Source organism: Marmota flaviventris, chromosome 15 (genome assembly GCF_047511675.1).
Source record: "Marmota flaviventris isolate mMarFla1 chromosome 15, mMarFla1.hap1, whole genome shotgun sequence".
Classification (NCBI taxonomy): domain Eukaryota; kingdom Metazoa; phylum Chordata; class Mammalia; order Rodentia; family Sciuridae; genus Marmota; species Marmota flaviventris.
Window position 1 is genome coordinate 32,208,383 of NC_092512.1, and position 27,935 is coordinate 32,236,317.

Sequence of the window (27,935 nt, forward strand, 5' to 3'; positions counted from 1 at the left end):
TCATGATAATATTTATGGGACCAGAGATGAGGTTGGTAGACAAAGTTTTATCTGATCCTTACATATAAAAAGCTGAGTCATACCAAAATTCCCACACCCTCTGCTTCCATCAAACTAAGAAAATGCTGACTCTACCATATGAGCAGTTTGTTCAAATGCTTTCTCATTTTTCTAACAATGGAGGTTTTAAACATTCAGTCCCATTCCAAACAGAAAGGATGCTGTGTAGATTTTTATGATAGCTACAAAAGAGGGAAGCACAGTGTCATAGGTGAATTATTTTTCCATCTCATGAGAGAAAATACAAGTAGGACACTATTTTAACCTCTCTTTCTATCTCCTATAAAGAACTACTTTTCCATTTTGTATGGTTGGATAACTTATGTAAGAAAAACGTAATGATTTTAAAATGTATATATATTTTTTAAAGGTGAAGAAGTACTGGATTCAGGAAAACAGGGTTTGCCAAGGAACAATAATGTCATCTGGAGGGAGGGGGAGGTGGCGGCGAAGGGAAGCCAGGTTCGTGCCAAGCAAAGCTGGGGGCTGTTCAATCAGCCCTATCAGCACTCCATCAGTGTCTCCACTCCAGCCAAATCCAGAGAAAACAAGGAGTCAAAGATTCAGGTCAATAAGCTTATAGGCGATTTGCACAAACAGCTCCTCCAGCAAGGTAAGAAACAAAGTCATATTGGCTTTTCTTTTTTACTTCTTCTCTTTGAACTCCCTGGTCCAAACATACCCTGGAAATGTCAATGTTATATGCAAGAATTTAAAGAGCTGAGCTTCTTAATCCTGTTAAGAAAAAAGGAACAAAGTTGCCTGTAAAGATCCCTTTCCTTACTGAACTCAAACTGATTATGGTAGAGCTGCCTTGTGCGGATGCTGATTCCAGTCACCCAAGCATCAGAGAAGGCAGCGACACATCATCAAAGACAAAGAAGGAGGAAAGGAACCACGTTGATGGCAAAGGGTTTGTGAAATATAAACAGACGTTCTGAACTAAAAAATAATACAACTAAAAGAAGAAGCTAAGGGACAAAATAGTGGGAATGTTTGATAATGGAGCAAGTGAAAAACAAGCAGTCACGACCCCCACAATCATATCTCACAAGGGCACAATGGATTTGTTGGTTGTTTTATTTCTTTTCAGAATTGGGGATCTAGATAATAGTTTTATTGCTTTCTCTTCACATTTGGTAGGGAACCGGGAGGGAAGGAAGGATGAATGCCAAAAATCCAGGGTAGAGTTTGTTACATACAGTCCAAAGAAAAATAACCCTTTCTTCACGGTCACTTCTTAATTTTTAAATAAAGGTAGAAAACTACACAATCTGATAGCAAGGGAGGAAATGGGGGAGGGGCAGCCCAATGAGTCAGGCAGTCTAGAGAGTTAAGCACAATGATTAAACTGCTACTGATTCAAGCGCCTTTTGCTCTTAATCCTTCAGATTCAAGGATGTGGAAAAATGTAGAAAATAAAGACCCAACTCTGCTATGGTAGAAAGGAGCACAGTGATTCATATCATCCTCAAACACCCCCAAACTGCTGTTCTGGAAGCTACCTTAATGAGCTACAGATGGAGTCTCATCAAGCCCTTGGCTAAAGGAATGATTCAGATTGGGTTTATCTGTATCTCCTGACAGCTTCCCCAACTTACCTGTTTCAATTTCCTGACTTAACCTTCATTTTCTGCAAGCCTTTCTTTGCTAGGCATAGACAAACTGTGCCCTAACCATACCTCTTCTCCCAAGTTTGCCTCAACTCTCTTGGTGGCTCCGAGAACGCAGCTGCCCTTCACAGTCCAGTTCCCCATGCCCTCCACAGAGGTGGGAATCCAACAGATTCCCAGAGCTGCAAGTAGCACAGGTGTGGAGTTCCTCTCCTACTCCCCAGCTCTCTGCTGTCCTCTTCTGGTTCCCTGAAACACAGGCCTGGCAGGTATAGCAGAGGTGAGGAAGTTCTGGAAGCTCACTCCTTTCCTTCAGGTCTCCACTCAAAGTACCCCTTCCCAGCCACAAGTGTGCCTACACACACAACCACCTTGTCACTCCCCCACTCTTATCTGTTTTTCTTTGTGGTGCTTAACATCACCCAGGTACAATATGAGTTTGATTTATTATTATTGTTGTTGTTGTTGTTGTTGTTTCACTGTTTTCCTGAGACGTGGATTGACTTTTTTCTACTGTTGTATCCTAGCACCAGGAAGAGGGTCTGGCACATAACAGATGCTTATATAGGGCTGGGTTGTACTGAATTGATCTGCTGAAAAGAAATGGAAGTTGCTGTCAACAGTTCTTAAACCCAACAATTCTGTCTGGGTTTAAGCTTGCTTTTGATTTTGCATTAACTACTTCTGGGCTAGTGCAAAATCCAAGTAAGAGTAACATGGGTTTTATTCTGTTTTCTTTAACATACCTTTCATTTTTTCTATTGAAGGGGTATTTAAAATAACTTTTACTTTCTGCATACTAGGTCAACGTTTTAATGTGGTTAGAATGTCTGATTGTTCCCCTATATTGTTTCCTTAATTAATGAATTTCTGTCATATCTCCTTTTGTTCACCCTGTTCTTTCCAATGTAAGCTCATCTCTTTAGGGTGTGCCCCAGACCCACCCAGTGATTTCTCTGACCATTCTCTGTATCTAGATTATAAGGCAAGAAGTATCATTCTATGTCTTCTAATATTAACTTTGATGGCATTTTTTTTCCCCTGTGAGCCTGTTTAGGACTCATGACATCAGAAAACAATTTGTAAAGATCTCTAGCAACTTTTTCTGGATGAATGCAATTGATAACTTAAAGTTATCACTGACATGGAGTTTTGGGAGATTTGTTTGTTTGTTTGTTTTTAATAACACTGCATTTTACTAGCCTGCAATGACATCCATCCGATATTTCCTGTCCACATATCCTGTGACATTTTCCTGGAATGTATCCCAAGACATGTTTATTTCATTTTAGTAATTAGCAAACTTGAGTATTTCAGAGAGGAAACACTCTTTGAAAAAACTAATAATAGTAAACTAGTTTTAGAACCACCCCATGCCAAGTCTGCTATGAAACTTACTGTCTCTGATCTAGTAACTCAAAACTCTTCAGGTTGCTTCCTTCAACAATTATATTTCAATGTGTATTAATTAGTTTGCTTATGTCTACACATTCAGGGATTTGTTTCCATGTCTTATACATAAACCAGATGAAAGAAGATGAAATAACTGAAGCAAATAATTCAGTAACACAGGAAATATGTAGCACTTATGGGCTCAGTCTTGATGTCTTCGGCATCTGTAAATTCAAGGAAATAATTCTTGCTTGCTTCCTTCCTCTCAGAGATACTGTTAAGGCAAGATGCCAAGCACTTTAAACTCATGAACAAAAGAAGATGATATAAATCCTAAGTGTTGCAATACATTTTGCTACCATTTTTTAAATCTCAGGATATCAAGGAAAGTTTGAAGCAGCATCTTTTTTTAAACATAGTTCAATTCTTTTAGAAGATGAAAAACAGAAGTAAAACAAATAATTAACCCAAAGCAAAAAGTGACAAAGGAAGCTTCTAGAGAATTTCCATATTCAAATTTTAGGCATGAAACTATATATCTTAGCTAGAGCCAGATAATCAACAATTTTTACACTTTAATGCTAACATAAGGCTGGGTATGGTGGCACACACCTGTAATCCCAGCAGCTCAGAAGGCTGAGGCAGGAGGATCACTAGTTCAATGCCAGCCTCAGCAACAATGAGGTGCTAAACAAGTCAGTGAGACTCTGTTTCTAAATTAAAAAAAAAATACAAAATAGGGCTGGAAATATAGCCCAGTGGTTGAGTGCCCCTGAGTTCAATCCCCAATACCAAAAAAAAAAAAAAAAAAAAAGCTAACATAAAATTCAGACCATTTTTTAACATTTCTGTGGAATTTTACATTCTCTGAGGGAGTTAGTTTATATTTACTCACGTGGTTCATAATGATGAGCAACTTCACTAATTTGAGACTTATAGCAAAACCTGCCCTTTAACAAGAACACAAATGTCATCAGTGTGGAGCTAACAAAAATTTTAAAATAAGTAAGAGTCCTTCCAAACCTTGAAAATATTCTGTGTAATAGAGAAGATCAATTCAAAAGGAAGTAGGAACTTGCACCTGTGATCGTGTATAGATGAATAAAAAGAGAGGACTTTTCTTTTTTACTTAACAAAAGGGAAGTTATAATAGCATATGATGGCTTTTATACAAAATATGAATGAAGTAAACAGTAACTATGCATATTCTCCATATCCTCCCCAGAAAATGTCAAAATATCTTGTTTGGATAACTTAGATCTAGGTATATTTTGGTGGTATGAGGTTTTAAACCATCCTTTGCTTAATTAAAAAGCATTTAATATTCAATATATTTTTTCCAGAGGAACCACTAATGTAACTAGGTGGTTGCTAGATTTTGGTCATAGAAAGGCCACCACACAAAGAAACTTTTAATAATCCAATTCAGTTTTCTGTATATATTGACAATTTTTAAGTTGTCATAAATTATTTTGAATACATGGGGGTGTATTATACACCTGTTTCAGCCATAAACCCTAGGTAAAAAAAAAAAAAAATTTAAAAAAATCTCTCCCAAAGAACATTTCTTACGTACTTTTCCAGTCATGATATTGATATCATTAACCATTTAAATGCATTTACTCTTTTGATTGCTAATCTATCCTCTTTCTAAAACTGGTAATAAAACATAATTGTTATCACTGAGACAAACATGTGCCTTTCTACAGAAAGATTAGGTTCTAATTTTCCACAGAGAAAATTCTCTCTTCCTATTGTAGCTAATCAAGTTAAGTGAAAAATGGATAACATCCCTGGCATGACATCTCAAGGGGATACAATATCAAAGAGTTGTCTTCCATTCATACCAGTTCCAACTGACTTCAGCGGGAATTCCCTGGCCTCACATTCTATGACAGTAAAATAATGAAATTCTCTTGTTGTAACACAAGGCCATAGTAATTTGAAAGAGTAATATTATTATTTATCCTGAAAAATATTACATGAAAATAAGAATTCTTATCCCCACCAATCATGACATTTTAGTTTCAGACTAAGCCTTAGAGAATTATTTTTACAATGCATAAAATTTTATATATTATTTAATATAGTCTCTGTATCATACTAAATATTGTTTGATACATATTAGATATTTTTAAAAATGTCTAACTGTTCATCAGATAATAATATCCACTGAAAAATATTCACTATAATTATAATTCGATGATTCTTCTTAGTTCTTAAAGGCATTCATTGTTTTTTTTTTTTGTGATCTAGGATTCTGGTTTGTAAAGATGGAAGTTATTAAGACGATAGTTATCATCATGGAAGCATTAGCATAAATCCATTTCTTCAAGAAACTGTTAACTTAAAAAATTTTTGGTTCTGTATTCTTTAATCAGACAAAACTGTAACCCCCAAATTTAAAATATATCTAATAATATCTATCATTCCTGACACTCTAGATTTAATTGACAAGAAGGTCTATATCTATACATTACCTCTTTTAACCACAAAAGTCAAAAAGAAAAAGAAATGGTACCTTCTAACTATTAGTCCCTTCTCTTTATTACAATATTACAACATAAGTAGGTACTCTACATTGCACACACCCACACACAAAATATATTTCCTGAAGATGAAGGAAAATGAGATGTCTTCAAACACAAATTGAAAAGCTCTATATCTCCAGACGGCTCGTATAGGTATCACCATGACTATAGATCAAGAAATGGTTGCAGTATCAGAAAAAACTAAAGAAAATATTTGGCCTGATATCTGAGTCAACCCTAGGAAAGAAGAATTATTTTCATTTTCAACCAAAAGTCTCTGATGTGGAAGCCAGGGGACACATTACGAGGTCATCTGGAGGTGTTCAATAGCTCATGGGTGAAGAGGTTTTCTGAACCTCAGCATGTCCAGGAACTGGTGCTGCTGTTTGGTTTCCACAGTTTTGGGGTCTGGGCTCTACTAACCACAGGGATCTGACTAGTTGGTTTCTTTTGTTTCTAACACACCATCAACAGGAGATAGTAATACTGAAATTTTTTGTATATGTCAAAGACATATGTGACCACAAGGATACGTGCGTTGGTAGCTTTTTGTGATGCTATCTCAGCATTCTTTATTTCAGACTGTCAAGTTTGATAATATAAAAAGCCCACTTCACATCATGTATCTATGGCAAAAGTGGCTATTTCCAACCAAGAAAGTAATCCGAACACTTGTGAAACTGTGTGTTGGTGCAGGAGGTAGAAGCCCCACCTCAGTAGCACAAACAATCAAATGGAAAAGAATATTGAGAAACCTAAAACCAACTTTTAGAAAAAGTAAGCAGATGAGGATTTGTGCCCAGTGAGGATATAACTGGTAAAGTCACCCAGCTGGCAGTCAAGGTTAGAAATAAACTAAGATATGCCTCAGGTGCCTCTTGGATTATGTTAGTGTGTCAAGAGGATCTACTACAAGGCATGGTGGTGCACACCCGTAATTCCAGCAGCTAGGGAGTCTGAGGCAGAAGGATTGAGAGTTCAAAGCCAGCCTCAGCAATGACAAGGGGCTAAGCAACTCAGTGAGACCCTGTTTCTAAATAAAATACAAAATAGGGCTGGGGATGTGGCTCAGTGGTCGAATGCCCCTGGAACCCCCCACCAAATGAGGATCTACTATGGAGAAAAAGTGTCCATTTTCTTATTTGACAATATGTAAAAAGGACTACCCTCCATGTTGGATAGTCCCTTTTAAATACTATCAAATAAACCAAACACCTCAGACTTCAGTTTTCAAAAGTGGTGTGCCAGAAGTTTGGGCTTGGTGTCTCTCTGCCCCACTCAGTACTTACACTCAACACCTAATTCAGCACCTTGCAAACGACTGAAACTCAATAAATACTTGTTGAAAGAATAAATTAATAAATAATAACGACTAAATGTACTAAAGCTAGCTGGCCAACTGACATGAAAATGTATATGGTTAATTGGCCAATCCATATGAAAATATTCATTTAAATATAAAATAGGTTTATTATTAAAGTGGAATTACTTCTTTTGTCCCTCAAAACAATGTGTTGTTCGAAAATTCTGCATCTATTATCAGACTGTCTAGCTATGTTTCAGCGCTAATGGCACTGAAACATTCTATCATGACAACATCATCTAAGTAGACTTACATTACATCCAACTATCAATGATTACCTTTGTTACAAAAGTATTCCACCTCTTCACAGCTCAGATTTTCAGGCCCAAATTCTGTGGACAAGCTTTCCTCCAATGGAAAGTCTCCTTTTGAGATGATGACTGTTTCCTCTGATGGACACTCTTCTTCCTCATCTTCAATGGCATCTTCAAGCGGCCCTTGAAAAAGAATCAGGGACACTGTACCAAAAACATCCAAGGAAGAGGGTGAAATAAACCCTTATAACAGGGTCTTTGTGAGTACAGAGGTGAGGAAAACATTCCAAGTAGTCCCACCAAGGGGACCCATACAAGATATTGCCACATTCATATTCAGACAAAAGTGACCTACTTGAGAAGTGGACAGAAACTAGTGGCTGAAGATACTCCATGGAAATCAACCTTCATCTCCAATCCTTCCCTACCCCCAACCTAAGCCCCAAACTTATATTCCCTTCTGAGCAGCAAAACTGTGCACTTTATGTTCATTTGTTAGGATTAACTGCCTGGTAAAGAGTACAAGTCTCTTTTACACTGTTGTACAATTTTACCTGAGATTTTAATAAAGATTTAAAGTAATTGAATGCATTTTAATTGAACTGAGATTTTAATAAAGTCTATACTTTTAAAAATCCATCTTAAGAGTGGATTCCAAGAAAAGATTTCATTATATGTGTTTGAGGCCTGAAGAAAAATTACATATTTCTCTCCCTGATGAAAGCATAACCCTATTCATAATTAATTGAATTTTTTCTGAAATGAAAAGTAGTTTTCTAATGAAAAAATGTAATTTGTATTTATGTGATACTTTTTCAGTAATAAAAATACAACTCCCTTAGAGAGAAAGAAAGTGAGGTGCACTACATTAATGGACCTATTTTACTGAAAGGAAAGGGAGGGCTGGGGTTGTTCAGATGGATCTGAAGTGGTCGACATGGGAATACCACACTGCCGATTGTGCATTTCTGACTGCCACTAAAGAATCAGAGTATCCGACTCATTTTGCTAAGCAGAAGTCTGCATTTTCTCCTAAAGAAGTAATATGGCATTTTATCCAAAGAACACAATTATGGTAATTTGTACTAATTGTCACTCATGTCACTAGTCTCATCAGACAGGCTAAATACTCCAAGGCTTAGGCAGCCTCTCTCTCTCTCTCTCTCTCTTACTTTTTAGAAATGTGCTAGAAATTTTTCAGGGTCCAAGGAGAAATCTTATGAATAGTTTAAAATTGTGCATATATTACTGTTATTATATATGCATGGATAAACAAGAACAAGTATATACCTATATACAGTGGTATAACTAGTGTTTTTCCCAAAGCCACTTGCCAAAGGACTGAATTAATATGACACATTTACATGTACAGAATTAGTTACATTGATTTAAATTAAGAAGCATCCAAGCAAAAATTTACTTTCAATTTTTTTTCCTTTTTAGAATTTATTTTTCCTCTTTTCTTCAAAATAATAAATGTTAAGGAGGATCAAATGCCCTAATTCTAAACACTCTGTTAATACAGTTTTCTCACACAGTCCTTATGCTCAATGTAGAGGGTTAAAAAGAGCCATGGATTTTGTTTTTGCACAAATCAGATTCAAAAGTCAGGGGTCTTATATCAGTTTTTAATCCCTTAACTATTTCATCATTTATAATCTTTCACCTTTTAGAACAACTATTTCAAATAGACATGCAGAAATATATAAAATAGAAAGAATGTCAAATACCACAATCCTTAAAACATTAATTTGACAGTTTCAAAAGACAAGTTTAATTATTAATGCTGAGTCAAATCAGGACACTAATAGGATATTTCCCTTATTTTTATTTTTCAAAGAACTTAATTATAATAATAAGCTTGGTCCAAAGAAGACATACAAAGCTGTCCCATTTGTGTTTCATATGGGAGTTTCAAAGCACTTTCTTTCATGTTATCTAAAATAAAACAGTGAGGTAGGTATGGTAGGTATTACTCTTTTTATTTCATTGATCTAGAAAGTAAAGCTTTGGAGGTCAATTAAGAGAATAAGATTGCAAGATGATAAATGAAAAAGCTAACTTGCAAATTTAAGATTTTTTTTAACAAGTTTTTAAAATGCAAACCATTGTTTTAAATATATTCCTTTAGAAAGAAAACTATAAACATGTAGCTGGTAGACAAAATGATTTAGAAAATGATTAATTCACATTTACATAATTACTTATTCATGGTGCTTAATAATCCAATCTAAAAGTTGATGAGCCTCTTAGGGCTCTTCTCAGATTACTGAAAACCAAAATACTAAGTTCTTGCCTTTCCACAATCATTAAGATTATCTTGTAAATTTACCAAAAATAAAGTAATTGATTACTAATATTTATCATTTACATTATTTATAACCATGCTGAATCAATCTATAAAGTATCTATACTAGCTATAACAGATATTATAATTTATACTCCTTTTGGAACTTTAGGAATATATATTCTGTTTTCCTAGCAAATAAAAAAAAGGCTCCAATTGTAAAATAAATATTTTAAATGGCTCATATGTAAAGTATGAAAAGTACAATAACACTATAATACTGAAGAGAATTCATGCATATTGTAAAAATATTAATAAATATTTTTCTTTTAAAAATTATAATTCTGAGCACATATGGTATATTTAAAATACTGAGTGACAACAAATTGGCTTCAGTAAGATGATCTCAAAATAAAATTTAGCAGTTGTATGAAAAATTAAATAGATAAAAAAGTAAATAGATAAGCTTAGGTGAAAATTTGAAAGAATACAAAATCACAAAGCATTGATTATGCTTAGTAAACCTCAAATTAAGTCAATGTTATGGTGATTTTATACACACACACACACACATACACACACACATCTACATGTATTTGTGCACAGAAACCATATATATATATATAAACTTTTATTTCAAAGTTTACAACAAGTACTTAATTGATAGTATAGTATTGCATATTCCAGCAGTTGTTTGATTTTATTATCAGCTGTCAATTTGGAATTCCAAGCAGGTAACTGAAAAGAAGCACTTATTTTCAAAACAAACTACAAAAATCCAAATAAAAGATGAAAATATTCTGAGCTCATTTGTTCAAAATACATAATGTCTCCTTGTCAATAATTAAAACAGGCCTCAGGAAGGAGATTTAATGACCAAATTGCAATTCTCCCAAAGCAAATGTCAGATTTGTAAAATCTACTATATTTAAAACGTGAAATTACTAACGATTTCTTTAAGCATGCCATCAAATCAAACTCTGGGGAAAAGGTTTCTCTTAAAAATGCATAATATTTATGGTTTCAGATCAGATCTCCCTCTACCCTCTATATTGCATGTTTCTTTAACAGGAAAACCTTACAGATAATCGGTGGCCATAAACTAACACGTTAAAAGGGTAAGAGACACTTGAAGCACAAGTATAATTAATAGCACCAATGAAGGAGGGAATGAAGGAACCTCCTGTGTATGGATTAGTGGGCACAGAAGTCCACTTCAGAAAAATCACCACACATAATTTGACACAAATAATAATATCTACTCAGAAAAGGCTCACGACGGAGCTCCATGTGCCCTCATGGAGAAAATTACTTCTGATTGAGGCCACTTGGCAGGCAAGTGTGAGGAAATCTGAATTTCAGCTCTTCAATTGCTTCTGATTTACAGATATTCAAACACACTTGACAGAATTAATAGTCTCAATGTTCATAAATATCAACATTTACCTCATTTTAAAATGCCAATAATTAGTCATATATCCTAAAACTTTGAATGCAATAGTGCTAAAGGTTAGGCCCATAATGCTGTTAACTGTCTCTCAGCATGAAATGAGTAGGCATCCTTCCATGTTTTATGCTGGATGAATAATGGGGAATACTGGTACAGTCTGAGGGGTGCAAAGCAGAATCTCCATTATTAGAGGAGAGAGACAATTGCGTACTCACTATCCTCTTGCTCTGGCTACAGCTACCTTTGCTCTCCAGAGATAAAACTGAAGAAAAGAAATGTTCTGCAGATTCATTACTCCTTGCAATACTGAGGGTCAGCCCCATGCATGAAGAAGCCTTTCCTTTAGCCAGTACCATCAGTTGCATTGTAAAAGCTGTGACTCAGGTGGATGGATCAGAGAAATTTTTATTTGGTGATTATTTCAATAATCAGGAGTTGGTAAAGGACAAATAGGTTGTTCAAGATTAAATAGTCTCATCCCATACACTGGCAGCATAATCGTGGAGTAAAGTGAAAATAAAGAACTGAATTGGTATGGTTAAGAAGCAGTTAGAGGAGTACCAATTCCCCCAGATAAATGAGTTTATGAGAGGAGTACTAATTCCCCTAGATAAATGAGTTTATGAGAAAACTGTTGCTGAAATTCCAGGGGTTTCAAAAAAATCCCTTTAACACATCCATAGCAAGTGAAGTAGCAGCTAGAAGTTTATCAAGAAAATTGAGAAAAATATAAAATACATTATAAAAATTCAGAAAAAGAATTAAAATTAATACTACAGTGAGGTAATGTAAGAAATTATGGAGAACAGCATAGCACATAAGAAATCAAACACATGTCTTTGACTACGCATTGCCTTGATGAATAACTTCATACTCTGGCAGCCCATATAAACACAATGACCCTTACCTAAATGGTAGAGTGTCTTTGTTCAGATAAATTCAAAGCACTTGAGAATAAGAGGCACCCAAGAAAGAAATTAAATTCTTCAGAAATTAATATACATTGTCATGTAAGGAGAGAGGAAAGAAATGCCAGACCTATGGTTCCAATGCAATATCCCCCAGAAGGGGCCTTTTCTCTAAAGCACTCATTGGTGTTAATTTATTAAACATTAGTTTAGTTTGGTTGTGCATGCATTTTGATTAAAACAAATGGAACTATAGAGAGCATTCAGTCTCCACTCCAAGCATTAATATTCTAAGCATTCTAAAGGCTGCACAAGACTAGCCACCTAGCAAAATGAGATTGTTTCAGAATACTGGGCAGCCTTGATTACAACTGACAGGTGGGAAGAGCGTCACATTAAAATATTTTCATTCCCAATAATTACAATAATCCATCACAGTGTGCTCAGAAATTCTGCTAGGTGAGTTTCCCCTGAAAACATACAAATATTTCCAGACCTTTCTATTCCAGTATTTCTCAATATATGCCACTTTGAATCCTTTTTATATCAGATAGCCTAATTTATTAATATTAGAAATTAAAACTCCCATCACTAACTTTATATCACTTTATTCATACACAGAATGAAGAATCCACACCGATGGATTAAAATTCTTAAAATCTTAATGAATTAACAAAAATGAAAATAGTGCTGCTCTACCTAGGTTGCTGATTCCTGTTTTCTGCTCTGTAAAAGTCCTTTGCAACAGATCTCTCTATTCAGACAAAGGAATGAGAAGGCACACAAAATCCATATCTCCTTATCTACCTATTTATCTACATATATGTATCTATGGGGACCTCCAAAACCAAGAATTCAAGCAAAATTGTACACCAAGCTTGAATGATCCCATTACAATTGAGCTACTTTCATCGGGTGATGCTACCTTGCAAAATGTAAATATAAAAATAAAAGTTCAATTCTGGTTCACATTCAATATATGAATATAAAATATATTTAAAAACTACATAAGCTCTATATTAGTTGATAGGTAAGAAGATTTAGAATAGACCTTTTCACTTTAAATTTAGGTTACATTTTTGTATAGGTGATGAAAATGAGCCAGTGAATTTAAACTGTATATCTTGTTACCTAACCATCTGTATTCCCACCTTCTATTTCTTTGTTAATTGCTAAATAACATTCATAAAACACAAAATAAAAATCCCTTCTAATATGAAAAAATGAGTATTACATTTTCTGTATACATATACCCTGTTCATTCAATTAGAATTAAAGAAAAAAAAACATCAACTCTATAATAAAATCTGAATCCCACTAAAACATGCTCCTCCCCATCTCACTAAGGAATTGGAACATTTTTAGCTCCACAGTGCTTACATGTTTTCTCTATTTTTTTCCTTGGCAGTATTTTTGTGGCTTTCAGTAATTCCTGTCCTAGAGTATTCGTCTGTTATATTCAGACTTCCTTATGAATCACTAGCCTGTAGGCACACCTCCAAATGCTTCTCTATCGTGTCCTATTACATTTGTCTCATGCACATCCCACAGAGCTATTTAATGAGAAGGGGCAGGGAAGAGGGATGCTCTTTGGACAGTGCAGATCCATACTACTCATGTAATTGAGCTTAACAGCAAGAATAAAACCTTATTTCTGTAGTTTAAAAAATATATTTTAAATAGGCAAGTTCTTCCAGCAGTCACCCACTTTCAACAATTGTTGCATCAGGGGATCTAGAAAGAAGGAAACATTTTTATTAATTTTCTCCTTATCTACCAGAAGAATGTTGATTTTTTTTCATTTGCGTTTGTTGCCTGCAGGTAGCAGACCAGAGAATCATATAGTAGAAATTCTTCTTTTTGATTAATTTCTTTCCATGTGTTATTTCTTATATATAATTGATTTGGGGCTTTGCTCATAGCTGCACATCTTTATATATATATATATATATATATATATATATATATATATATATATATATATATATATATACCAACTGCTGTCCTTCAATCAAGAAAGTTGAAGAAAATTACCTGAATTTTGTTAAGTTTATTAAAAATGAGATCTGTGAATATTTAAATTGAGTTTTGAAATGTTAATGCAAAAAACGGATATTAGAGAATTTTTAATGGAGGGTTCAATTTGACCATATACCATTGTAAAATGAAGGGGAAGGGGTCAGGTCACATTCAAATTATTTCTTTAGGGGGGAAAAAGGTACTCTTTAATCTTAAAAAATGGAGTAATATTCTTTGCTGTACAATCATCAGCCACTTTTATAAATGGCAATATTAACAGTTTTTCTATAGAACCTGAAAACAATTTAAATTTTTAAAATAGTTTTCCCTTTGGAAATGCCCTGCTTCAAATTAACTGAAAGATGCTAACAAGAAAACAACATTTGCTTAGAATGTATGCAAACCTTGCAAGCAGCAGTCAGTCTTACATAGTAGATTAAGCACTGATATCACAGGGAAAATAAAGTTAGAGGAAGAAATACAGACAAAATTTGAACTAGATCTCTAATGACTAATTTACTCTCAGGAAGTAACTCAGGCATTAAGAAAATTTGGTTCATTAGTAAATGCCTTGTGCACTGACCCAAGGAAGTTAGTGACAGCAATGGCATTGAAATTCAAATATCTCATAATCAGGTCTCTGTCCAAAGCCCCATCATGAAAAAGTATCTTAGTATAGCTTTTGCTAAAATAATACAGTAGTCCTTCCTTGTCCACAGGGAATACATTCCAAGACCTCCAGTGGATTCATGAAACCATGGAAAGTACCAAACCTTATAAATACGACATGTTTTTCCTATACATACCTATGACAAATTTTAATTAATAAATTTGGCACAATAATAATTTGATAATGCAAATCATAAAATAGAAAACTGTAATAATTTTCTATAATAAAAGTTATTTTAAACTTATGAAATGCTTATTTCTAGAAGAGAGAGAAAAGTGTGTGTGTGTGTGTGTGTGTGTGTGTGTGTGTATGTGTGTCTGTGTGTAGTGCTAGGGATAGAACCCCAGACCTCAAGCATGCTAGGCAAGTGCTTTGCCCTGAGCTATACACCTAGTCCTGGGATCTTCCATTTAATGTTTTACACCAGTAAATGTAAAGTCTGATACCTCATTTTGTTCTCTTCGTGATATTTTCCTGTGTTTATTCATTTATTTTTTATTCCCTTTACTAATATTTATTGAGGCTACTGAACATGGCAGGTACTGTACTGGGCACTAGAATAATAGTATATAAAGGTGAGATAGTCCCAGCCAAGTGGAGTGACTAATCCAATAATCCAACTAAGAGGACAAAGTTTATCAGTTATAGAATGATTTAAACAAAACAAAAATGTCCTACTTTACCATGGATGGAGGGGCACAAAAAGTCTTCTCAAATAGCACTGACACTCTAAATTTCTAATTATTTCTGTATTTTCCTTTCATCCTCAGTTACATTATAATTCTCTTACCCACATTTGTAACTGGAAGCAGCAGGTAATGGTACCTTAGCCACTGTACAATACTCACTCAAATAATGATTTTTTTCAATAGCATATAATTGTAAAAATATTGAGGACCAAAATAAAGGAGCAATAGCAATCTATATACATAGTTTTAAACTATCCCATCTCATGTTGTTAAAGAAAATTTATTTCACTTGACAGTATGATACCCATTGTCCTTTCCTGGTTATTCAAAGCAGAGGCTACCCACCCTCAGCCTGACAGACATTTTTGGAGGGATATGAGAATGGGCAAGCAGGGATTTTTCTAAAAGTGAGCACATCTTCCATAAGACACTGGGTGTTATTCAGTCACTAGAATATGAATGCAGGGCATTAGTTTTTAAAAGCATTTAGGACTAAGAAAGGAAAGGGATTGAAACTATCCCTTGAACCCCTTATGTATGATATGTGGCTGATAAATATTTACAAATGAATTCATCAAAATTTGTAATTTTAACAATATCTACAAGAAAACATATTTGCTTTATATCCATAAGAAATGATGTTTTGAAATGTGTTACTCTTATTTAACAAATGAAATGCTGCAAAACTATTATATGTGTTTCTATTTAAAAAAACTAGTTGATAATAGCCTATATGATTTTATAATGAAACTTAATTAGTACATGTACAAGAGAAGTGATTGTTAAAAATATTTTAAACAAAGAAATAAAAGAAAAGAAAAAAAAATGAAGCATGCAATCTTTTGAAGCCAAAATGGAATTTATATTTCTTTCTCTTTCTAGAGCAAATCAAAGGTAACATACAGGTCGATTTATTGTTTTAAATCAACAACAACAAAAGTACTAGCCACACAATGAATACCAAATAAAGGCTTTGGTGACCAACTTTATTAAACAGGTTCATAAGGCCAAGATGAATTAAAGATTGTCCTTAATATTCAGCATGCATGACTCCGTCTCTTATGAAACAATATAGCTACAGGCAGAAAATAAGGGAAAATATTAAATCACTGTAGGATTTTAGGGAAAAACAATTAATTAGAGGAAAAAAGTCAACACAAATATTTGCATCAGAATTTGGTTATTTTATATATTTGTTTCTTCTTATCTAACACAGTTTGAATCTAACATACATCTCATCAAATAGGTCAATTTCTCCTTTCTAATCCTTCATTTGAATAACACCCTTTCTGTAGCTACCCTGTTAAATTGATTCTTTACCTGTATAATTTATTATTAATTGAAATTCTGGGAGAAAACATTTAATAAAATAACTGCTCTCTCCATGACACCCAACTTCATTGGCTGATTCCAAGTAGTTGATCAGCAAACATTAGCTCTCCAAGTGTCACCCCTGGACAAGCAACATTGGTATCACCCAGAAACTTATTAGAAAATCCAATTAGTTACCAGACCCCACCCCGGATCTACTGATTTCAGAAACTCCATGGGTGGGACCTTAATTTGTGTTTTGAGAAACCCTATGGGTGACTCTGATGCATGCTCACTCAAGTTTGAGAACAATTAAGCTGGAATACAAATGCTACACAGAAGTCACTTTGTAATAGTATAAATTATATTGATTATTGTCATTTCCTAGAAAAAGTACAATAATTTCTGAGTTATATGTGCTCCAACCTCAGCTGTAGATAGACAGGCTGGGTACTATACCTGATGATCTATGATCAAACTAATTTTCATCTAAGCAATTCAATGTAGTCACTCCTGATAATGGGCAGATTAACTTTAGGTCTTTAATGTTGGTTCATTGTTCTGCCACTATCACCAAAAGTTCAGCAAGTGCCCAAAGAGCATTCTTTCTGTTGATTCTGGGATGACACGGAATAGACTGTAGCCGTGCAGGATGGTCCCAACTGTGACTTCCCCATTCACTCCTGGAGTCCTGGAGTCAATCAATTGACCACGATGACTTTGACTCAAGAATCTCCCCCAACACGTGTCTGGCTATGGTAGGGAAAGAAAGTCATGGGACAGCATCTCTATATTTTAAAATTATAGTCTGCTGTTTGATTCTCTTAAAGAAGAAGAGCTTCAAAGAGCAGAAGTGTTTTCATCCTCCTCTTTTGAGGGGCTGGCATTTCAGGAGACATGAGGAGGGGTACACTACTCAGGTAAAGCTGGCCAATCAATACATTATGATAAGTGTGCACAAGAAGTCCAGGCCAGATCACATAGAAATTCCCGAGCTCTTTATCCCTCACTCCACCCCCTTATTATAATCAGGTCTGCGCACAAACCAACTATGGCCTTTTCGATTTTGTGCCGCAGCATCATGGCGAGAGCCACGTTATTAACCCACAAATGCGGCTCATCAAACTGCATGTACTAGCACCACCACCTTGAACCAAACAGTCAAGGTGAGGGCAACTACAGAACTCTGTTCCATTTTTCACAAATAGGTGTGGCCTCCTGCTCCTGGAATGCTGCCAATTTGGCCCTCCGTTTGGTTTGACACAGTAAATAATGATGCATAGTCTTTCTAAGCCTGTACAGTCCTGCACACATGTTCCTTACACAGCCAGAAAAAAATCCCCTGCACAAAACAAAGCATTGTTGTAGATCCCATGTATTGGTTGGAATACAAACTTTATAAGAATTTACCTAATTTCACAGGTGTATGTGTAATTTTCCACATTTCCATTCTGGCAGATCTCTTTAATCTTTGGGGGACAAAAAACAAAACAAAACAAAACACAAAAATACAAAAATAAAAAATAAAAAGCAGAAAATCCATCCAATAAGTCTTGAATTGCAAAACCCTAACAAGATGAAGGGGCTGTGTTAATGGAGGTAAAATCAAAATCAACATGTTCAATCAGCTCTAACTGTAACATGCCCTGGGACACATATCAACAGGGCAGTTTAGAACAAGTGTTCTATGTTGTCATTAAACTGCTGCAGAGGTACCTCAATTCAGTACTTGTGAACATCTCAAGAGGCCCAGAAAGCACTTCCCCATAAAATACACCTTCAGAATGACTTTTACTTTATACTAGCACATTAAAATAGTGTCTAAAGACACACAGGCACTTGGTGCAGCTGTATATTTAAGAGGAGCGCTTGCTCCCTGGAGAAATAGGGGGGCAGGGAGGGTGCAGCAATAAGAAAGCTGGTTCATCACACCCTTCCAGCGCTGCAGCCTAGACAAGCAGCAAAAGGCTCTCCTAAAAAGAAAATATCCCCTGCCTTTCACAACAAAGCCGAATGGCAGAATAAAAGCAATCACCTTTACAGGCAGGAGTTATGGGGTGAGCCAAAGGTGGAGAGCTGCCGTAAATGAACCCTCCACTGGCAGTTCACCGCACTCCAGTGTGTGCGTCATAAACCCTGTCCAGCCTCCATAAGGCTCCTGCCTCTGAACTCCTCACAAAACCATCAGCATGCTATCACACACGGGAAGAAAACGGCAGCTTCTTTTTCAGTTCAATGGAATTTCATTTTCTACTTTAAATTGTTAAGGAAAGAATGCACTTCCTAAATCTATGGGAAGTGATGAGTTGGAAAGTTCTTTTTTCCATGTTGAATTAATAATGTCAACTTCATGAAGATCTAGAAAGTTCTCATCAGTAGCTATGCACCCCCATCACCCTCTCTCTCTCTCACACTTGAGCCAAAGAAACACATACCCCTTTCCTCTAGAAAGAAAGTTCCAGAACATTGGATTTATCAGGACTTACTTAAAATTTGGTATGGGTAGTAAGTACAAGTGACTCTGCAAACTCAAGAACATTCAAATTACTTTCTTAAACCCGTGATTCCACATCCCTCAGAAACGGCAAGTACATCTACCTTAGGAATAAACATTTTCTGATGTCAAATAAAGGGTTGCCTTTTAATATCATTTAATTTTTTTCAGATTGTTTTTGTTTCTATTTTTATATTACTTTGCTAGTAGACCATTACTATCTAGAACCAGAATAGCAAAATATGCTAAAAGGGGGGTTACTATTCATTTCCTAGCTTAGATATTATTATCCTGCCAATATTTAGAAAACCATTATTTCAGCTCCAACACTTATTTTTTTATATTCTTAAAATATTTTACTGTTGGCTTGGAAAAAAATATAACCAAGTAAATTCTACCTGCAGATGCAAAAATATATAAATCAATTGATGAATTCCATTCCCTGGTAAGTATTCAACCTGATCCCCATTCCACCTGTGCCTATATGCTTTTTAATTGTAAAAAAGAAAGAAATACCTGTTGCCAAGCATCACACCACACTAAACCATCTTCCGCCTTCCAGTATTCTATGTTGGAATTGGGCTAACATTTGGCTCAAGAATCAAAGAAGCATGGGAAAGACTGAGTAAAAACTTAACATTTTCCCTTTGAATATTATAGGAAAATTGTGGCACCTATGGTTGGTCCTACAATTGTTGACAAAGGTCCCAGTCTTACTCTCTAGTATTTTACTTCTGACATCAATTTTAGTGCGCATTACTTTCTGATAAAAATGCAGTCTTTCAAGGCTCATTTCCAAAGACTCAGCATCTCTAGGATAGGACCCAGGAATCAACACTTTTATTCTGCATTCCAAGTTATTCTAACACAGACTACAGGATGAAACACAGGGATCTGTCTATCTTCTAAACCTGAAAGGAGGGGAAATGAAGCAGATCTGAGTTACAACATTCCTACAAGAGTGTGAGAAGAAAGATAAGAGTGACCATTATCTCTCATCAGTAAACCCACAAGGTCATTTTGTTCTTTTATATTTTAATTCTACTCTGCTGGAGTACACCCTGTTCTGCTGGGGTATAAGGCATAGGCATATTTAATGCTAGGAAACTTGACTTATTAATTCTGTAACATCATTTTCTATGAGGCCTAGTTTCCACATGCAATGCCAGTTTGACCATTTATTTTATCCACTGTACATATACTCTATGAAGACTTGACTCATAGAGGAACTGTGGGGGAATTCCACTCCCACAGCTCTTTGGGGGTTTAACTGTGACACAACTAAGGCCATTTTAATCAGGCTGTAGAAACCACTACCTGGGTTGTTTTTGGACTTCATTTTACAAAATCTGGCTGACCATGGCAAGTTACAGTGGATCTGCAGGAGGCACCAGGGGCAGATGCATCTGATCTTTCCATGTTAACAAGTTGAGGATTCAAAATGTTCTCAAGAAATCCACCAGGATTCCATATGTAGCTACTGAAACTTTTCCAAACTCCTTGAAAGAAACAACATGTAAAATGGGGAGTAAAGCATAATCTATATTGTATGTATGCCGGAGGGGGTGGGGCTGAGAAAGAAGATGATTCAGTGCAGAGGTTAGAGAAAGTTTAGCTCATTTAGCACAAGGCAAACTGAGTGGTAACATTCCTAAATAATATTCACATAGATAAGAAAAAAATTAAAGAGTAAAAATTCAGATTTATATGATGCCAAGTTAAATTTTAAAAAGCAACCTCTCCCTTATGGTAACATCTTCTGTATCAAGGATCATCAAGGAATAAGACTTACCAATGTGACAACCATTACAGCTTCAACAAATTTAGAACAAAGGGATAAGTTAATCTGTTTAGATGAAAAAACTTTCTGAAATGGCATAATTAATAAAATCTATGTTCTACAATAGAGAAGTGCACTTCTAGAAATTTTGTCAATAAAGACAGAAAACCACTCCTTTGAAAGCCCTCATGAAACCTGCTGAAGCAACAATACTGCACATGTAACATGAGAGAACTTATGCTCAATTCTGGAAAGAAGCTGCATATCCTTCAGCTTCAATCTCTTCCCTAGGCTGTTTCATTTTCTACTGGGCCAATGGCTTAATCTGCATTTTACCAATAACCACAGATGTCCCCTAAAATGATGAGTACTCTCTGTGCATTGATTTTTTTTTTAAGTTTTAGATGGACAAAATACCTTTATTTGTTTATTTATTTTTTTTTATGTGGTGCTGAGGATCAAATCCAGTGCTTCTCACATGCTAGGCAAGCACTCTACACTGAGCCACAACCCCATCATCCCCTCTCTGTGCATTGAAATGTTGGTTACTTTGCAATGTCCAGGATCAGGACTTTCACTAGGACTCTCATGGAGATGGAGAAAACAGCATGAACTCAGCATTTCTCTGACCCTAGAAGTGCTGGATACTCCATTCTACATCATCCAGGCTTTGCCATTTTTGACTCAGAGCCCAAAGAACCAGCCACCAGTGCAAAGCTGAAGGAGATGACAGAAACATTCACATCTGTTGATTTTTTGCTTTAAAGCCTAGCAGTATCTTTGTTATTTCATTAAGTTAAAATATATATTTAAAGCACAGCTAGGAGTTGGGAGGTGGATGTGGAGGAGAAACGTGGAACTTAAGATAAACAATACATTCTCAACTAAAAAAGGAAAGCTTCATCTTTCACCCCCAAAATATTGACTTAATAAAATACAAGAATATTTTTTAAAAATAAGCTTCAGATTCTCAGGAAGATTGTTGAGAGAATTTTTTAAATGAGCAAAGCATGAAATAAGAAAATAAAAATCACAATAAAGATCACAATAACCAAAATTATAATAATAATTAGATTATTATATGCCCACTTGATGGCACAGAAAAATTGCATCAGTGATGCTGAAGAAAAATCCTGAGAAACAGCATGACATTGCAGAGAATGATTTTTAAAAAAAAAAAGAAAGGAAGGAAGGAAGAAAGAAAAAACAGATTAAAAATTTGTGAGATGGGAAAGGAACATTAGGAAACATGTTGACAGAGTTGCAACCCATTAATAATAATCCTGTATTTAAGTAAACAGGCAATGAATTAGCCTATGTGTAATATTAATTATTAATACATGTTAAGAAGTTGCAGGCCTAAAGAACGCCATCATATTTTTGATTAAAGAAAACAAACCAAAATCAGTACAATGTTGATCCTTACATATTTTCAAGTAGCAAGAGTGTGGAAAGAATCATCTTTCTATCCTCAAACCCATCTTCCTATCCCCAACCTAGGACTCTACCAAGAAAACGACTATAAATAAATAATAAACATAAAAAAACCCTCACAATATAGAAGTGAAAGCATAAGTTTGCAGGGATAGGTTATGAAAGAACAGCATATTGAGTTAGCTAAGAAATGTGTATATATTGTTGAATAAAATGGCCTCAGATTTCTAAACCTTGGACTACTATTCTTGCAAACCTTTTTAGAAGATAATCTCTCAAAGAGATAAATTATTAACCAACAAGAATGGCAAAATTGTGCTCAAAAAATAATTTTCATAGAGCAGTAACATGTACTAAAGACAAAAAACATTTTTAAAAGTCAAATTACAAATAAAAGTTTATTTTGCTGAATTCAAATGCTTGTTGGGACTAAGGCAACAAAATTGAATATTGGATAATATGTATTAAAATATGAACTAAATTTTAATAAGGTAAATAAACACAGGTGAGAATAATAGAGAATAGAGAAGTTGCTGAAAAGAAGCCCAAAAATCTGAATTTTGTTTCTTTTTAAAAGGGGAGCAGATAAATTGACGATGTCTCAAAATAAAAAATAAGAAGGGCTGGGTTGTGGCTCAGTGTCTAAGAGCCTCTGGGTTCAATCCCTGGTACCAACAAAAGGGTGCAGGGGTTATTTACTTTCATTTTGACAACTGGGTAAAAATAAAATTTGTAAAACAAATTTTAAGATGACATATTTTAATATTCATTTAGTAGGACTGCTACATTTTAAAAAATATTAGAAACAAGAAATAATAACATGTTCAAAAAAGTATGTTTACATACTCATAAAATTAGTATGTAACATTAGGAACACAAAATATGCAGCCTCTAAGATGACAGATAATTGAAAAAAAATTTAAAGTTAGAAGAAAAACAAAAGCATATGAATTTTTCATTAAATATTCTAAAATACTAAAGTTGTTTTCCAAATGAAAACACAGGGAAAAACCACGGAGTATAAAAGGAAAATATAGGAAGGCTGATAATATTAGTACCACAAATGACACTTGTTATCTTGATTTTAAACAATCAACAGCGATGCCATGGAGCAGAGAAAACTAACAAACCAAGATCATAATGCCACAGTGAGCAAACAAAACATTAAAAATATAAACAATTTGAATACTATACTTAACACCTACATGAACAGAATTAAATGTCCCATACCATACTATTTCTTATAAACAAAAAATAAGTGTTTACAGGGATTCATAAGATACTTACAAACACTGACCAAATATTAAGAATTCCAAAGCTCAACAGTTTCTAAAATGTCAATTTTACGACAATGCAGTTTAATTAGAAGTTAAATATAATTTCTAAATGACTTAGAATTTTTTCTTAAACATCACTTTGTTAAAGCAAAAGGGATGTGGTCTTGGTAATTTTGGATTCAAATGTTAATGTCTCCTAATTTTTGACTTCTGAGCACTTAGGAGAGGCAGTGAAATGAGGGGTGAGAACTCCCAGTGAGGGAAACAAGATGCCCTGAAGGCGAATGATGACATCTGGTAGGTCAGCCAGGACCACGCCCCTCCTCTTGGAGCAGCAGAGTGTCTCAGAGTGTCTCAGAGTCTCAGAGACTCTGTGAAAAGTGGGGTGGGGGGAGTCAATAAAAGCTACTGCTTCCTTTAAAAATTAAAAAGCTTTGGAAATTTATTAGAAAAAAAAACCAATCAACATAAGTGAATGAAATTTGAAGAGAAAAAGACAATAATGTAGATTTTTTTAAAACTCAAGTAGGAACACCATACTAATAAAAAAATTTAAAATAAAAATAAGTGCAAGATTTCTTTTTAAAAAGCTTACTATATTTTTAAAATTTTAAGTAGGACACCTGAGTTGAAAAATGACCATGGGAAGAATGAAGAATTTATTATGTAATTAATTACATTCTTAAATCTTTAATGATCAAATAATTTCAAAAATTGAAAAATGCCCAGAATTGATCTTAACCAAACATATATGTGGCATGGATGCATTATAATTATAATGCACCAATGAAAAGAATACATGCAAATAAAAGGAAAATCAGAGAGTAGAGGAAGGAGAACAGAGGGAGGAAGGCAGGGAGGGAAAGAGAAAATACTAAGGAATGAATAATAGTGAATTATATTATGTGTATATATAAATACGTCACAATGAACCTCACTATTATGTATAATTATGATGCACTAACAAAAACATGAAAGATATATATGACATTGAAAAAAAAATCACAAATTTTAATGTGAGTTTATAAAAGGTGTGTTTTATACACATCTGCATAACTCATTTTTATAAGTAGAGACTAGATATTATAAAGATGCCAATAATCTCCAAAGTGAATGCATCATTTTTTTTTTACAATTCCTTAGGGAATTTTTAGGAAGTTGAAAAAAGTGACTCTGTAGAACTGAACTGTCATAACTTTCTGTGATGATGGAAATGTTCTGTGTTTCAGCACCATCTGATATCATAGTCATCCACCCCACGTGGCTATTTTGAGCAATAAGCCTAATGAGACTGAGAAACAGAATTTTTAACTGTACTTAACTTTAATTCATTTATATTTAAATATTTATATGTGACAAGTTGCTACTATATTAGAATGAAACTGCAGAACATCTGAGGAATAAATAATTAAGAGTTGCAAGTAAATACTATGGTCCAACTCAAGTACATACCAGAAGTGTGTATATTCTAAACATGGGGAAAAATAAGAACATTGAAAATGCCATGTTGTACAATGATTGGATACTAAAATAAACACTTGGAAATAGATTGTTATTTGTAAGATTCAATTAACAATAAAAACACTTTTTAAACAGGGAAAGATTAATTAATGAAGTTATAATAACTAGTTATCAATTTAAATTCAGGATCTTTTCTCAAATTGTTTAAAAAGTAAATTCAGATTTTTTCAAGCATTAAACTCAAAAAATAATAACCACAAGAAGCAAACTTGTTTATTAATCAAAACTTTGGATAGGGATTAAGAATTTAGACAAAACAAAAGAAAATGTAGAACAGTAAATAAACAAAAATACACAGTAAAAACAAAAATGTATCATAAATCTAAATACATTTAGCATCACCATATGGCAAAAATAAAAATATATATATATAAGAATACAAAATAAAGAGAAATATGTTCATCAAATAATTTAATCATAGGTAACACTCTACATTAATTATTCAATAATACTTTGAGGCACTTCCTCTACAGTTTGACATATCTTGTGCTAATGAAAAAGGAGACAAGAAGGTCCCTGCCCTTATGGAGCAATTAATCCATTAAAGAAGAGTTTTCACAAGCCCTAAAGTGGACAGTCATACTAGATTCCTCTCTTTCCCTCACTCATGCATCAAAGCTTTCATTGGCTCCTTAAAGTTTTACCTCCAAAACATAGCTCAAACGGAATACATCTTACCAAGTCCACTCTGTGTCCTTTCAAGTCTCCTTTTGTCTTTCAGCAGAGCTAATGCAGTGGCCAGCTCTCTTATCTCCAAGAATCCACTCCAACCTCTCCTACAGTAGTCCTTTCCTTGTCAAGGGGATGCAAATTATATCTTATTATTCCTTTACTTTTATGTCTTCACTCTGCATTTAGGGTGAAGTCCAAAATCTGTATCGTAACCCAAAAACTCTTACAAAGGCCCACCTGGAAGTTGGCCCCTCTTAACTAACTGAGATAAACTCAAACTCCTCTTTCCCTCCCTGGAGCTTGGCATATCAGCCTTCCAAAACTCATTTCCAAGTTAGGGTCTTTGCACATGTGCTTTCTTCTGCTTGCAACACTCAGCCCCTGAGAATGCAGTTCACCCTTGAGGCTAGAGCTCAGATGTCTTCTTGTGGCAGAAGGCTTGACCACCTCACCCACTCCACTCTAGCTCCCCAGCATGCATTTTATTGTGAAGGCTCCAGAGAAACTGTTCTCTTACATAAAATGGCACATATTTGCAGAATAACTTGCCAGTGATGCACATACAGTCCTATTATTCCTAAGCTTGCACAAGGATCTCCATGTCCAGGAATCTCTCCTAACTAATCCAAAACTTGTTAATTAAAGTGTACTTTTTAATATGGACACATCATAAAGAACCTAAACGTAACAAGTGGTTTGAAGTGCAGAGATTCAATGTTTGAACACTGGAAACATATAACCCAGACAACATCAATTTACATTTTGCTTTGGCAATTAGTAATTATATGACTTGCAGAAGTTACTTAACCTAAATACCAGTTTTTGAGTTTTTTCTAAATCTGTAAAATGAGAATGTACATACAACATGGAATTAATTATGAGGGCCAAACAATGTATTTTGAAACTGTCAAAGACTCAGAAAACCTATTTGTTTAATATTAAGTATTACTGAATGTCAGCTATTACCCCCAGAATGTCTGATTGCATTCCTGGCTACACCAGTATTATGTTTGTGATCTTAAGTTGGTCACTTTATTTTCCTGTGTCTCTTTTCCTCATCTTTAAAAGAGGAATGACTAATAGTCATTTTTAAGATGAAATAAGTTAGTAAATATGATGTTCTTATAACAATACTTGACAATATAAACTTATTATTTTTGTATTCAAAATAGAATGTTACTCATTAAAAATAATAATTAGGCCTATCTGGCAATGTGTTTAAAAAACTTCAAAACTGTTCATACTCAGAATCATTAATTCAACTTCACAGTTTTTATCCTCCAAGAAATAATTGGAGAAGACAAAGATCAGTGTTTGGCAAAGTTCATCACAATGTTTGTTCTGAGAAAGAAGTATCAGAAACCATCCAAATGCCAACACAGTTTGATTTCAAAAGCTGCAAATCCCTATTATTGACTGTTATGCAGTCTTAAAACAAAACAAAAACTCTTTTAAAATAATACTGAAATGTTATATATATATATATATATATATATATATATATATATATATATATATATATATTAAATGAAAATAATTAAACGATGTGGTCATTATGTAGTTTGCTCTACTCAGCTTCAGATTAGAAAACTAAATAACCTAGTTTGCTAGAAATGAGCCTAATTATTCTGACTAATGAAATCTCTAAGTAAAGTTCATGAGGCTTTTTTTTTTTTTGTCCCATTCTGGTTATATGTTTTAAAAAAATAACAAGGTACATAATTTGACTTGTGCATATTTTGGGAGTTATTATAGCTAATGTTTCCCTTATTAACAAATTATATTTGTGACCCAGGAAGATGTGATATAACTGACTAAACTCATTATGGCTCAAAGGCATTTTTTATTTTTATTTTTTTTGTCCTGGGAAATAAACCCAGGGATGCTTTGCCACTGAGCTACATACCCATCCCTTTATAGTTTTTATTTTGAGAGGTCTCACTAAGTTCTGAGGTTGGCCTTGAACTTTTGATCCTCTTGCCTTAGCCTTCCCAGTCAGTGGTATTATAGATCTGCTCCTATCTTTATGCCCAGCTCAAAGGTACTTTCTGTGAATATAGCTGCTACACTTGATTTATCCCTGGCATATGAATATACATACCTGATTTCTTCATTACTGTTATATCCATCTAAGCAATGAAGTCATGTGGTAGAGTGTATAGGAAGCAAACTCTTCTTTGAAAAATTGGATTCCTAACCTCATGGGTTTT

At 34.4% G+C, this 27,935-nt stretch overlaps 1 protein-coding gene across 2 annotated transcripts in view; it reads right to left on the minus strand.

Annotated features, from left to right (window-relative positions):
• The window catches only part of Zfpm2 (zinc finger protein, FOG family member 2), a 428,623-nt gene that overhangs the window by 330,656 nt on the left and 70,032 nt on the right, over positions 1 to 27,935 (minus strand). Inside the window, exon 2 of one of the 2 annotated variants that reach the window (XM_027949350.2) lies at positions 7,238 to 7,396. The exons of the other annotated variant lie outside the window; for it this stretch is intronic. Coding sequence (XP_027805151.2) covers positions 7,238 to 7,396 — 159 coding nt within the window. The remainder of the gene's footprint in view (positions 1 to 7,237; positions 7,397 to 27,935) is intronic. 2 annotated transcript variants of the gene reach the window in all.